The 15,235-nt window shown below is 43.0% G+C and overlaps 1 protein-coding gene across 1 annotated transcript in view; it reads right to left on the reverse strand.

Annotated features, from left to right (window-relative positions):
• BBS4 (Bardet-Biedl syndrome 4) overlaps positions 1-9,968 on the reverse strand; it is a 21,214-nt gene extending 11,246 nt beyond the window's left edge. Inside the window, exons 1-6 of the mRNA XM_009588142.1 lie at positions 9,940-9,968; positions 5,967-6,030; positions 5,075-5,133; positions 4,381-4,453; positions 2,459-2,512; positions 495-622 (exon numbers count right to left, since the gene is read on the reverse strand). Coding sequence (XP_009586437.1) covers positions 495-622; positions 2,459-2,512; positions 4,381-4,453; positions 5,075-5,133; positions 5,967-6,030; positions 9,940-9,968 — 407 coding nt within the window. The remainder of the gene's footprint in view (positions 1-494; positions 623-2,458; positions 2,513-4,380; positions 4,454-5,074; positions 5,134-5,966; positions 6,031-9,939) is intronic.
• Between the last annotated feature and the right edge of the window lie 5,267 nt (positions 9,969-15,235).

A 15,235-nucleotide genomic window follows, 5' to 3' on the forward strand; every position in this document is an offset into this window, starting at 1 on the left:
GTACTGAGAAACAGTGACAGGGTGGGAGAAACTCACCGTGCACCAACCCATCTCTAGTCTGTCTACTCCCACGCTTTCAAACACAAATCACTCCAAGTGAAAACAGTATGTGAAACCCAGCAACTGATTTTTGACAGACAATCAGGGTTAAAGAGACACCCGAGGTTAGATTTTTTTAGTAGATAAACCTTTGGGATTTATGAAGTCAGTTTTGGATAGGTTTGCTCCAGGCATCTTCTGTCCATTTGTTTTTCCACTTTTTTTTGGCAGACCTTCAAACAGCTACCTTCTTCCCTGACACGTTGTCAGCAGGAGGAGGACTACAGCCGAGAGCAGAGACAGCTGAAGAGCTTGAAAGTGCCAGCTTTGCACAGAGACACTATAATTACCGTTAGCTTTTTAATCATGTCCTCAATTCAGATCTGGGACACCAATCAAATTTCTCCTGGCATAGGATGGGACATGGGCAGATAGAAAAAAGGATATATTCTTACTCTACGGCTTTCTTATAGACTTCAATGGCTTTATCCATCTCCCCCTCCAATAGATGAATTTTCCCCAGCATCATGTAAGTCAGATCATGTCTGTTGAGCTCCAGGGCATTGTTTAGCTGGTCTCGTGCCTAAACACACAACCACAGAGAATAAAAAAAAAAAAAAAAAGTGATTACAGAGACCTCAGTGAAGCAACAGCCCAAGAGCAATCCCCAGCAGCTAGCGAAAGGGAACAGCTAACACCCCCTGAGCTCGGAGAACCCTGCTAGCAAAACCCAGCCCAGCTAACTGTTGAAACAAGTTCTGCATCAGGAGCCGCGTGCTTTGAGGGACAGAGAAAGGCAATATGGCGAGCTTCAAGCCAAGACAAGAAGCAATGACCTCCCAAGGAGGAGAGGAGCACAGGCCTGTTCCTGTATTTGAATTTGTTTGGTTTGAGGGAATCTCCAGATTTGTTAGGTTAACAGGTACATTACAGTTTATTCTCTGCTAAAATGCTTACTCCAGCAATGAGCATGGATTGCCAAGTAAACAAGAGGAGTGAATCAGCTCTTGTCAGGCACACACTGATCCCCTCCAACAGGAGACACTTTGAAGCATGTCTTCCTCTCACTTCCTCAGGCCTCGCCAGCAGGACAGCAAAGTATGTTTGCTGTCTCTGAACACGTGATACATTAGAATGAGAAATGCTGACACAGTAATGGAATTCTGCAATACGGGATATTTGTTACCACCAACTACTGAAGAGACAGTCATCTCCCAGGACTTTGTTATATTTTAGACATCCTCATGGAAGTATTGCTGCCCAGGGTGACCAGTACATCTCAGACTTATGGAAAAGCTGAGAAGTCAGCAGGTTCCAGTTTGGAAGGCATTACTGCAGACAACAAATCCCAAGTATGACCCTATACTCCAGAGCTTCTTGCTTTACAGCAATGCCTCAAACAGGGAACGTGGCAGGGGTTTGCTGCAAGGGCCACAGAACTCCACCAGAAAGAGCAGCAGGGAGCAGTTGGTCCAAACTGGGAACAAAAGTTTTCTAAATGCTGTTTTTTCCCTTACAAAGTAACCCCACAGGTTCAGAGACAGCTCAGTGCTCACCACGAACACTGAGGGGAGGGTTAAGTGAGGAGCTGGGAATGGCATGCTCAGACCTGGGAACAAAACTCCATTTCAAGCTTCCAAGAAGTTTTTTTATTAGCTACAAAGCTAATAAAGTTAGTGCTGCCCACACTGCAGCTATGCTCTTTAGTGACTTTTGCTCCAGGCTTGGTGCAAAAGGAGCTTCAGACACAGGAGCAAATCCTTTCCATGGAGAAAAAAAAGTGCCTGCTGCACCTCCAGCAAACAAACCCCGTAACTCTTCTCTCTGAATCCTGCCAGACCCAAGGGGCAGCAAGTTTTTCTTCAGAAACCCTCTGCACGAGGTGCAGCAGTTTGAGCTGTATGCTGGGAAAACAGTTTGGGTCATTACCATCACACTTCTCTTTCTTCAAAAAGATGGAACCACCATGCTCTATGGATTGCTGCTCCTCACAAAACCAGCAATGTTTATGGCTCTGGTTTTGAAAGGCTCGGAAACAGAAGCAGCTCTTATTGGAGCACAGCTGGTTTTCTGTCTAGTTTGAGGCGGCTCTTTGAGGTTTCTCAAACATTCCTTTTAAAAACAGAAATGCTGTCTGAAAAGTCCTAGTTCAGAAAAAGCCTCCTGGCCAGCAACAAGGCTAACCCCAGTTGCACTCTTATCCAACTTCACTAACTTGCAGCTGACTCAAAGTAATTCAACATGCAAATGAAAACAAAGACAGATCACAAACTTTTGCTCCCAGAAACAAATGCTGAAGCAAAAAACTTCCTTGATACCTATCACTGCAAATGATCCACCTCAAACTACCAAAGAAAGTGAAATTTCTGGGAACCCTGCTTGCCATTTATCAGGTAGATAAGACAAGCATTTGCATTACCTTGTTGAAGTGTTTCAGGTACATGTAGCACACACCCAGGTTGTGGCTGATCTCCTGTATGAAAAAAAACCAAACCACAAACAAAACCAAATCAGCATGAGGTTTGAGATACATGCCACATAATCTGCCAGGGACAACAGTCATCACTGACCTGGATGGGGAGACCCCTGTGCCTGCCCACACCCTTCTGGCTTTGTAGATTAAGTAAACCTATAAATTCGAGTTGCTTCAGGAACCTACAGAGCTTAACTGTGATTGTACACAAAAGACTACAGGCCACCAAGACAAAAAACACAGAGATGACAATGGTCTCTTCGGAAAACAAGGAGCAAAGACTGGTTTCTTCACTGAGATGTGACTCAGTTCCCAGGGAGATCTCTGAAGCTAGATAAGTTGCCCTTCTGGGTGGTTCTCAATCTAGCTGTACAGTCATTAGGATATGCACAATGCTGCACCCAGCTCGACAAAATTTGAAGATGTGCCTAACTTTCTAAAATAGAAGTCAAGCACCAGAAGGGCTGATAGCCCTCTGGGCATCTTAAACAATCTCGCAACAGAGTAGGAAGATGACCTAGGATCCTAAACACTCCGGTGACACTGTAGGGAACAATCATGCCTCTAATTCATCACCAACAGTTCAACAGACAAGCTACTTCCCACCTTCCCCACCCTGGCACATCTTGGGGAGTTGAAAAACAAGGTCCACTAGTTCCTCATTTCTATTCTGGTGAGCATTTCACTGCTTCATCAGTTTAGACAGCTTTGATCTTTAAGAGGAAACTCTCTTATTTCCCCTCTTAGAATGATATTTTCTTCCACACAGTCTCGCCAACTGTGTAGAACAGTATTGAGTCAGTAACTCCTGGTTACTGCGGCTTGCAGAAGTGCAAGGGAAGTGCACAGGCTGGCTCTCCTTCCAGTGCTGAGCCAGGTATGGGAAATAACTAATCAAAATACCCACTGAAGTCTGCCTGCTGTGGTTGTAAACAGGGTTATAGCCACGCCAAGCACATACCGCAGGTAGCTTGGTTAGTTAAGGGAATGCAGATTTCAAACAAGATCCATGGTATAAAAGGTTTCTGAGTTGTCTGGCACAGGATAAGTTGAATAATATCAAACGTATCCTTGTATCAAGCCTAAATTTTAGACGTACTGAGCACCAAAAGTACAGCTAAAGTCAGCGAGTGCCTGATGTCTTAGGGAATGAGATCACATGTAGCAAGTCTATCTTAGAAATAACACTTCTGCAGGCAAAACAGTCACCTGCAGAAGGCTGCCCACAGCTAACTGCAAGCCATGTCCTCTCTCCTCTCACCCACCGTCACACATTTCCCTTTGCAATGCTCTTCCTTCACTTTTTGTCTTCTTACACAGAAAAGCTAATTATGGCCTCTGCAGCTATTGGCCTACGTTTTGCCAAAATAGGTAATGCTTGATAGGTAACAGGTAACCCTTTCAGCTAGTTTGAGGGTAATCTTTTTCAATGGCATTTTGCATCACAAAAAGATTCCCAATTATTCAAGCAAGTTTTAATGATAACTGAGGGTTTCCAAATCGGGAGCTACTTCCCATATTTTCCTTAATGTAATTTAACTCTTTGTACTATATACGGCTATGTTAATACTGATACTTTGCAAAGCTCAAACACGTTGCTCGATTCTCTGTGCCCCGAGACAAGTTGTGCGATTATGCAGGTAGAAATGATGCCTTGCTCTTGTGCTCTAAACCAGACGCTGCAGAAGCTCATCCATGGTCGTGAGCCTGTGCTAAAAGGCAATGCCTCTCAGCTCTGCAGCTCCTCATCTGCTCAGACTGCAGGCAGCGTGAGCTCACCTCTGCTTGGAACGAGTTTGCAGCTGTCTTCATAAAACTGCAGAAACATCTGCATAGTACAATAATCTGCAACTCACTGAAACACTTACCCAGTCCTTTTCATCGAGTTTAGCTGCTTCGTTGTACACTTCAATGGCTGCCTTGTGCTTCCCCAAAAGAAACCTGTGAAAGCATTTCAATTTTTATTTTCTCTTGCTCTAAAACCCTGCTGTGCAACCACTATCACCTTTGCCAGTGAGAAATTACGCTATTTGCTAGCTCTCCAGAGACCTCCGTGAAAAGCCCTGAGAAGTTTACAGTCTCAGCAATATTACAATCTGAGCACTGCTCCCTTTCAGAGCCAAGGTCATCAATCCTGCGAGATGCTGAGGCACTCCCTGACGTTACTGGAGATGCAAGGAATGAATTCACAGGCTCTGCAGTCCGTCTTTGGCTCAAAGGAAAAAGACGGATGATCTAACCGGACACTCACAGACAGAAAGGGGTCTGCAGGGCAAGTTTACAGAGCTCAAGTCAGCACCCTTAGCTCTGGAGCTAGAAATCAGTGTGTTACCTCTCTTGCTTAAAGCACAAAGAAAAAGAAAATACAATAGCAGCCAGGCAAATAACAGGGATTCTGCTTTTAACGGTAGCCCACGCTTCCGGAAGCCAACTCAACTGTTGATAAGGAGGAAGCATGTTTGGAATTAAGCAGCCTGGGATTTCACTTGATGCCCGGGAGAAAAACCAAACATGAAAGGTCCTGGGTGGCACATCAAAGAGAAACAATAAATCACCACTCACAGTGATCGTGCCACCTGCTTGAGGTTGTCAGCGCTTCGAGGGTTCAGAATGGAACATGTCTGAAAAAGTTCAAGAGATTCTTGGATTTTCCCCTCCAAGCGAAATATCAAAGCTGTAAGACAACGTATACCAGGCAAATTAGTCCATTATCTGCAGGAAAAACGTGCCTCTCTGACAGCAGGGAAAGGAGGGGGAGTACAGATATATTGTAACAATGCTCATTTGGTCCTTCCCCCTGAACGGCAGAAGCTGTGTCTGAGGGCAGAACGACAACGCATGCAAAGGACTCGTGCTTGCTTGGAAAAAATTCTGTTCTGTAGAATAAAGGCAGCTTTAAACGCTGGCAAATTGCTCGTTAAGATGCAGTCTGGATTCTTCCCTCCTCAACTTCTACAGGCTGCAGTACGTCCTTGGCCAACAAAACTCAGCTGTCCTCTACCACGGCACTTTGAATTGCAACGTCAAGTTTGGGGGCACGTTTTTTAGGGGACAGAGGGCAGGACAAGAAGAGGAAGACCATCCTTAATGCAAACAATAAGAGAGCAATCGCCTGAGGCAGGCAGCTGTAAGAGAAAACATGCATCTGTAACACAATCAAACACACAACCCAAGCACACACCAACACACTGAAGGCCAAGAGCCCACAGTCCAAGGAGGAACCAATGACAAACTCTTCGATACAGAGAAAACAGAAAATCTAATCTGCCCATCCATGTGAAAAACCCAAACTTCAAAACTAGACTTAGCAAGTAGAAAAAAAGCCAAATATTTTTCACATATGAATTGTATACGTTTCTATCATCTGTTCCCCTTCTTATTGTTCACTGTATCTGAAATCAGAAGTAACTTGCTTTAGCAAAATTAAGACTTTCGGAGGCCTCCTGTGACATACCTTGAACATAGACTGCATATTCGCACAGTCCATGAGACTCCTGGAGCTGCTCTTTGATGACAGCCTGAAATGACAAAGTACAGAGAGTACATACCAAAGACAGTCTCCCTCACCGAAAAGCCCGTTAGCCAGTTCGCTATTACCCCTTTACTAAACTGCATCATGACAGTTTTCAGAAGAATATAAAGCCTTCAAATATTTTAATAAAGGCAATCCCTATGAAAGAAATTTGATTTCTGACTGACCAAATACCTTCTGCAACCTTGATTCGGAGAATTTTTTCTATGCGCTACACATAGCTGTGCTGTATCTGTGCTTATTGCAGAATGCCCTAAAATAACTTGAATTTAAACATTATGCAACGTGTTGATGGACACAGTTCTTTCTTAGGTGATGGTAACAGTGGTATCACACAGGACATGAGAACTACAAAACGCGTTTAATCAGAATTTGTGCTTGGGAAAGTCTATTAACACAGAACTTGTAGCTAGTTGCTGCAATATACTATATTAAATGCTATAAAAGTTGTAAACTTGCATCATTTTAACAAAGCTAATGACAGAGATTTGGTTTCAGTTACAGAAACCACAACCCCATGTATAATAAAGGCACTGGACTGCGGCTGGGACAACTACAAGAGTGCACAGGAGAGTGCAAGCTTGTCATCGTGTGTGAAGAGCACTCTGCCAGGAATACTGTAGCCCTTTTAGTTTTTCTCTGTTCATTCCTATTACCAAAGATAATTAGATACTACCTGGGGAAAATGCCACAAGGAATCTCTGAAAGCATCCTCTGCTGATAAGGGTATCTACTCTAGGCCCTTTGTGAAGAAATAAATTGAATTGGAGCAACTGCAGCTGAGTCAATGAAAGCCAAATGAACAAATGACGAGTACATGGGAAAAGGAAGGGGAAAAAAAAAACGATGAAAATGTAAATTCTTGCTGTTGCATTCATGCAGCTGACAATTTGGGGTGCGGGTGCAGTTCGGCTATATTACATAGTCACACATGACCCAAAATTATAAAACTGGTCAAAAAGAGTGACCTTTGGGCAGATGAGCACTGTGGCTATGAACCAAGTGCATCATTTCTGTTCTGAAACTCCTCTTTTGCTCAGAACTGGAAGAGACAAAGCAGGGAAAGAAAGATTTCTGGGCTAGCAATAACCTGGTGCTTATCTGGAACTTCTGTTAAGTGTATGAGCAGTACCAGCAACCCCTGCCTCCAAGACAAATATAAATGAAGGACCTGAAAACAAGGAGGACAACTGATCCTCAAATATAGCGCATAGAAGGAAAGCGGGGTGAAGGCAAGGAGGGTTATTATTGAGAATCATCACTCGTAAAAGAAAACTAAAGAGAGGAAGGAAAAGAAAGAACAAGTCTAGGCTGCTCTTCCCCTCAGATCTGTATCTGCTAATATATCTATATTATACTCTTTACAAAGTACATTATTAGAGGACATTCAACTCGGACATAACCAAGCATCTCCTGAATATGGATATTCTATATTGCTCAATCTACATAAAACCAGTTTCTCGGAGCAAGAGAGGGCAATAGAGAGCTATCTTTTAGAGAAATCTGATTAATTCTGTAAGCCCTAAAAAATCCCATAGCAAAAGGCCTTGAGCTGAGAAATATGATCTGTATTCCCAGCTTTTCCTCCCAAGTTTATTTAACTCGCTGACAGAATTTAGACATACTGGCAGGAGACCAACCAGCATGAGCGATTTTAATTAATTAAAAGCATCTGGTAATTTTAATAATTCCTTCCTCGCGCATAACAGAAGCAGAAGATTTCTGTTGTGAAAAACGGTTAGGGGGCAGGGCTGGAATTGATGCTGCAAGCAGAAAACACAGTTTCCTAGCTTTGCATGCGAAGAGCGAGGGCTGAGTGATGATCACTGCTTAGCAGGGCCTGTCCCTCCTCTCCCCGCACTCCTCTCTGCCTGTGCGATCACAGGGGATGCCGCAGCCACAGGCTCTGGGGGATGTTTGCCTTGCTTCTTGCTGGGTAGAAGGAGAGGTGAATCAAACAGCTGATGTTAACAATCCCTCGCTGTAATGAGCAGCAAAATTTGTCAAAAGCTTGGCAACACCAGAATAGATGCACGAGTGGCACCGTGAGGGTTAAAATCAATTTAATGCCTTCACTTTGGGGAGCTAATGTTGGTAAACAAACAGTTTTTTCTTGGCCTTTTACACTATTGAAAAATATGGGAGCTTTTAAAACCGTGTTAGAGAGGAAGCATTTCAAAGCACTGAGTGGGAAAAAGGGTCTAGCAAGATTCAGACCAAAATTAATAGCATTGCAGGTCACTCGTTTCTTAGCTGAGTCTTAGAACAAAATTAATGGACTTCAATGAATGCCCAAACTGTACTGAAATCAAGGAGTTAACAGCAATTTAAGCCATTGGGGATACTGTCGATACCTCTTTCATTTTTGAAGGTATTAGCCCCAAATAGCGTGTTTGGGGATGTCTCTGCTTATCACGTATAAGGACAAGCATCCAGGGCATCCAGGTTAGACCCATAACCCCACGTAACACCAGCGGAGAGAGGCAGAGACTACCGGAGGGCAGCTCAGACCACCTAAGATCTGAATCGCCTTTTGGATGTGCCTGTCACTCCTCAGCGACTGAAGAAGCATCCTGGCATGCTGAGGTTCCTATCTTCTTTGGGACAAATCCAGGCCTCTGAGCACACATCCATCACATCCGGGCGAAAGGACGGAAGATCATTTAACCAGCTATGGTCTGGTGCCATGCAAAAAGCCTGTTTTGTGAGCCCTGAGGAAAGGCTTTGCTGCCTTTTACTTTGACAGCTACTGCAAAGCTGGCCTGCCAAGCAAAAGAGTATTAGCTGTCTTTTCTCAATTTTTTTCCCCATATTTTCTCGCTTCCATGACCAATGAAGACGTGGAGAAGTCAATGTTGCCATTATAGCATCCACTTGGTTATTTTCTCTGTTTTCCTGAGCCGTACATCTTTTCTGCACTCTGTGATTCCACATCCCATCACAGCAACAGTAGAAGTACACAATCAGAGACCAAAAAAATGCAGTCAGATCAACAGAAAAGGGAAACAATTTTCTATTTAGATTGCTAGTCCAACTTTTGTTTATAGCTAATTAAACCAAGATCTGAGAGGAAATCGCTCTGCTGATGATACAATCCTCCAGGTCCATTAATTAAAAGCTGAATGAATTTCCTCCGGCCTGCCACTTTCCTAAGCACCCCCAGGAGTTCTCCAGCAGAGAGAGACAAGTCCTGACCAACCCTGGTGTTTCAGAAGCAAAAAAGCCTTTTCAGATCTTTTTTGCACATGACAGAAACAGAAAGGCAACCCTTATTCCCCTCCTCCTGCCCACTGGCACATCATCTTCAATAGCTCGTGCTCATTTTATCAGGAAAACACACCATTTAATAATAGGTTTGCCATTTCTTTAATCCACTTACTGTTATAATCCCAAACCAAACTACCACTTCCAAGCTACCCACCAAACCCAGGAGAAATTAAAGGATGCAATGTATCATGTGTAAAATGAAAGAATTTTGTTCAAGGGTAACCAAGATCTTTTTTTTTTAGACTTGGTAGTAATGTTTTACTCAACTGAAGTGTTTTTCATAGCATCTTTATAGCACCATCGAGAGATCTGCACTATGGAACTATGTTATTATCAGTTTGGAAGATCTTATTCATCACTTGGAACAAGAGAGGTTTGCAATACTTTCAATTTTTCCACTCCCAAAGACACACTGAGCTCACAGATTGCTCCAGAGAACTACACGCATGAATCCTGAAGGTAGCCAAGGATTTGAGAACACTAAAGTTATTTTACTTGTATTTTCTCCTGGTCCTCTTATTCCAGAAGAAGTCAGGAAAGAGGGTGGTTTGAAAACTGGTATGAAAACTATCGTTTCATAACGTTAGTAAAATACGTCCTAATGCAAAGTCTCAAAAGCAGTTCTTACCTTACACTCGTCGTAGTCTCTGCGAACATACAGCAGATAGATCAACCAGTTTTTCCTCTCCAGGATTGGTAACTCCGCTGCTGTAAATGTAAATTTTTAACAGAATACAGAAAATCAGACTGATCAGCAGAAAAACTGGGCACAGTACAGAGATATTCTGAAAAGCACAACTAACTCAAGAACTGCAATTGCACTGGGCAGTGCAGTTAATCATTTAACTTGAAGCCTGGAGTGTGGACATACAAGCAGTGTCCAGTTTCATTTTACTTCTCAAACTGATGGATAAAACGCACTGTTCAATATAGACACTAAGTAAGACTTCTTAGCAAAAAACCACCACCTCGAAAGACTTGAGGCATCTGCTCCTTCTGGTGCAGTTACTGGAGCAAACAGCTCCAAGCACCAACTACGCACACATTTTAATTCAACACCAATGCTGGTCTGATGAAATTGGTTCTTCCAAATACGCAAGAAGCAGCTTGGGGGAAATGAGTTGGATTCACATTTTGGAACTAGGGCAGAAGAATCAAACGTCTTTAAAATAAATTTCTGGGAGTGAATGAGAAGGAAATGGGCAATACACACAAAAAGAGATTTTGGAGATGTTGCCAGTTTGAAGGTGTGAATAATTTAAAGAGGTCAAACTTAGTTCTTTGAAACTGTGAAAGGACTATGAAACATCACAGGTCTGAGATACTGTGAAGCTACTGGCAGAAAAACGTATTTGATGCAGTGGAGGAGAAAGATTTGTGCTCCGGCATTTCAATCATAAGGAGCTTGCAGCAGTAATTATGGCAAATCACAAATGGATGTTGCTTAGTGATAGTCACGTTGGGTTTAAAAGTTTAACACGCTGCTGTGCATTTCATTAAGGCTTGAAATGTATTGCTTGTTACTCCTTTCTACAGTTCAGATGCTGGTAGCTGAGAGGTAACCATAGCAACCGGCAAAAAAGCTATATGTTTGCAAGTCAATATTATGACAGAAGTGCAGAAGCAAGGCAAGGCAAAGACCGTCGCGTGAGCCGGGGCAGCGGCGAGGGCGATACAGCACCAGGCCACCTTCTCCCAGACCCGCAGAGCCCGGCACGGACCCACACCACCGACGGAGACTCAGGCTCAGCTTCCAGCAACCCAGAGCAGAAGGTATTATTTGAACTGGTCCGCAGTCCCCTCTGCCAGCCGGCAGCACGGGTCACGGTCAGATGAAAGAAAGAAGAAACTCTGCAGCTGGAAGGACTGAATCATGTTGGGAGACGTTATCAGTGCAAAGTGTTATTATGTTTTAGAAGCGCTGAGCTTTAATCATGCGAGGACTGCACCTGCGGCTAGTAGCAAACACATCTCTCAAGCATACCAGGCTCTCCCCCACAATTCACACCAAGTCTGGTATCACTGAGAGCACTTAAAAACAACTAGAATTTCTTCTGCTGATGGAGTTGAAAAAAATTTTATAAAGCCATTCTGCTTTTGTGGTTGGTTTTTTCCCTTAAATTCCAGAATATCCAGCCAGACTTATACTAGAGCTGAGATTTAAGTGTGCACACCAGCAATTTAAGGTCAAATACCTTATAAAGGAGGTTCAACAACCCTAAAAACAAATAGAAAAATCACGGTCCAAACAAAAAAGTAATCCAAACAAGTTAAGCGTACAGAAATGCACAGATCAGGGATCCAAATGTTCTCCAGTTCTGCTTTACTGTGATATCTGGATCTTTCTAAGTAAGGCATTTTAATATGCATGTTCTCAGATCAGATTGATTTCTGATGACTTCATGTTTTCCATTTGTCCTTCTTACAGTGAAACCATGAAGGGAAGAGTTAAGAGGCTGCCTAAATAGCTACAAATTGATTGAAAAAACACTATTTCATAAACAGGCTGGAGGGCTGCTGTCCTAAAGCCAGCTGAGAGGTTACCTAATTTTTTAACAGATTTGTAATGTCTTCCCTGTGTAAGTTATTATGGGTGCCAGGATTTGACAGAACTTTCTTTTCCGAGAAACAACAGCACTCGGGGATGCTAGAAATGCACTGCAGAAAGCAGCCGGACTTGCGTGCTCTTCCTGAGCAGTGTCTCCTGGTGTCACTATCCAATAAAAAATACTGAACCAGACATGTGTCTTGGGCACGTCGTAGTTTCTTTTGTAAGCATGGATTTAAGAGCAGACATTGCAAACTCTATTTAACCGTAAAGATTTCAATTACAGTCAAAACTGAAGTATACTTTGCCATTTTGTGCCTAGTAATACAGGTTAAAATTCAAAAATTCTGCATCATTACGTGCAATAAAAACTGTTTTAACCAGGGATTAATCAGAAGACCCTCCAGACATACCCCATCTGGTCTCCTACCCGATACCACCTGTAGTGCACGCCTTACTGGCAGGTTAAAAAAAAAATAGAGGGCACCATAAATGTTAAAATATACAGAAAACCTCGCTGGCTGGGGTGTGTTGCCAGCTGAGATGGGAGAGACCAAATTATGTTAGAGCCTACACGAATGTTTTGGGCTAAGCTAAGAGGACAGTACATCAGTGAACGGATGGAAGATCAGTTGTTTAACTCCTGAAGGAAAGAGCTTTTTCACACTTTAAGACCAGAGGGACATTATACTCCACTCCCACGCTACGGAAACGCCTGCTGAGAACAGGGCTGGGAAGGAAGAAACGCCGAGTGAGTGCTGAGCAGAGTATCAAGCTGCAGAAGAAAAGGGTAAAACAGACACCACCTGCCTTCTGGGTCCAAGACTGCAAAAACCCAGAGGAGTTACCGAAAAGAGCTGGGCTGGAGAGAAGACGGAGAAATCAAAACACACTACGAGACACAAAAATGAACGGCGTTCACATCTGCAGAGATAAACCAGTTTTGCTTCCCCTGGCGACATGCTGAGCTAAGGATAACTATGTGGAATTGGGAAAACACATGGAGTTTTTATGCTCCTAAAACTCATTCGGAAATAGCAACACACCTGATTGAGGACACATTACTGTCCTTTTTTCTCTTCTTTTTCCCTAAGACAAACAAATGGAAAAAAGACAAACAATTCTGACATCTTTCAAAAAAGATGTCTAGATTAATTCAGAGATATAACTGAATCTTACGCCTGAATACAAAACAAACACAAAGATTCATAGAAGAAAGTTGATAGACTCCCTGAATTTACTCCAGAAAGGAAATGGAAACAGTTTTGACCCCTTCTCTGAAGAAATCCAACATAAACATCATGAACCAAATCTGGTATGGAACCCACAGAGGGCAGAGAAGAGAGGAAGGATGTAGAAATTGTGAGGAAATTAATAAATTTGACACAGGAACAGGTCTGATCCCCCCCAAAAAGGCTGTGGGAAGTAAAGGGTTATTATCAGGCTCTATACTCTATTCAGATGCAGAAAAAAGTAATGCAAATTATTTATACACCTCTCCAGAGCTACAACCATCTTAATCTGCATTTCTGTTTTTCCACGAAAACAATGAGATACCTACTTCTGGTGCATTTATCTCCCTTAGGTTTGCTCCCCCAGCCTGCTGATAAGGAGGTCCCAGTGCAAAGGGTCATTGCATTTTCCTGAAGAAAAGGGAAATACAAATCCCTGGCTATTGGGACTCTTAACTCCAGAGAAAGGGAATAAAACATTCTGTGCCTTCTGAAAGGACCCGATTCAATCATTGCTGGTCCTAATATGCCTGTATTATTTCCAAGTTTAATAATTACCCACAGAATACCTAAAAAAAACCCACACACAGATGATGTGTGTCACTCAGCTCTTGCTGCATCGGCCTGAACAGTGACGTACGGCTGGATCCGGCCACGGGAACCGCTACGAGGGGCAGAAGAATAGAAAGAAGCACCAGCAGCACGCCTCAGTCTTCTCAAGTACAAGGATGATCAGGAACAGTGGAGGCTCCATATGGCATATACTGGTTTGCAATCTCACACTAATTAGAGCCGGGAACACATACTGCCGCAACTGGTCGTTCAGAAGGTTTCTGCACGGGGAAAGGCTGCCGAATTTGGCCTCGCCAGGAAGAGCTGAGCACATTCGTCAAGTCCCTCAGGCTGTTTACATTGCAATTTCCCACTTTTTTCAATATATGGACCTTCAGAAGTTCCTCATATGTAACTGCTGCAGATCATATGAAAACGTGCTTTTCTTTGTCACCTTTCGCAGACACCTCGCAAACAGTCCAGGCACTGCAGGGATGCAGGGACTACAGGTTAGAAAATAGTAGTTTATACCATTCTAGCGGTGGGAAAAAAAAAACCAAAACATTATTTTCTGTAAATCAACCTGCTCAAGTGCCAGTCCAAGAAAACACAATTATCCAAAAACTTGGTATCTATAGTGAAAAGGGTTTGTAACTTGCATAATTATCTTTTGGCCTCTCTTTGCTGAGATTACAAAAGTCCAGTCTCATTAAGCAACTGCGACAGGGAGCGAGGCACCAAATATATGATTAAATACCTCAGTTGAGAGACATGCCAGTTTCTTTGAAGTGTTTTGATTGAATTCAAAAGGGAATCCATCTGATCCCCCACCTTCTCGGTGGCCAGTGATTGATTGCACAACCCACTTCCAGCAATGTGATTTTTCTTTCTGACAATGCTCCTTTAAGGAAGCCCCTGGAGCAGAAACCCCGACAGAATCGGAGTAAGATCATCAGGTTTGTATCTGTGCTGCGCTATCATCATTCTTTGCTTTATTCATCCTCTTATAGATTTTCTCAAAGAACTGAAAAAAAAAAAAAAAATCAGAGTTATTCCCTTTTGTGTAAACTTCCCTAGGAAATTATTTTGTGCTTGCATCTTCATATTGGGTAATTATAGCTTAGATATGAACTATCAAAGAGTGGGTTTTAGATTTAATAAAAGGGTTTTGAAACTGCTGTAAAGAGAGAGGAGGAGAAAAAAGCCCCAGAAGGCTCCCATCAAATTTCATGGAGGAAACGATTGCTAAAGCACCAGCCGTCCTCTTGAAGAAATCATCAGATGCAAAGAGACCATTTTTGTTGTGGGTATAGCCAGAGTAAAGTGGACTTCAGCAGCTGTAGCCATCAGACAGCCTTTCACCCATCACCTTATTTTCTCCAGCGTGCAAACTGCCAGCTGCCTGGAGCACCTTAACACCCTTCCCGTGAAAAGCACAAATCAGCTATGGCTCTCTGAGGTGGAGAAGGAGCTCAAGTTCACATTTTAGTCTCATCATACTAAAAAAGAACAGGTCAGAGCCCAGCTCTTTCTCCACCCCAGCTTAGTGGAAAGAGGCGCAGTTCACTCCCCAGCTTTGCAACCCAACCTGC

Source organism: Fulmarus glacialis, unplaced genomic scaffold (genome assembly GCF_000690835.1).
Source record: "Fulmarus glacialis isolate BGI_N327 unplaced genomic scaffold, ASM69083v1 scaffold39160, whole genome shotgun sequence".
NCBI classification, from domain to species: domain Eukaryota; kingdom Metazoa; phylum Chordata; class Aves; order Procellariiformes; family Procellariidae; genus Fulmarus; species Fulmarus glacialis.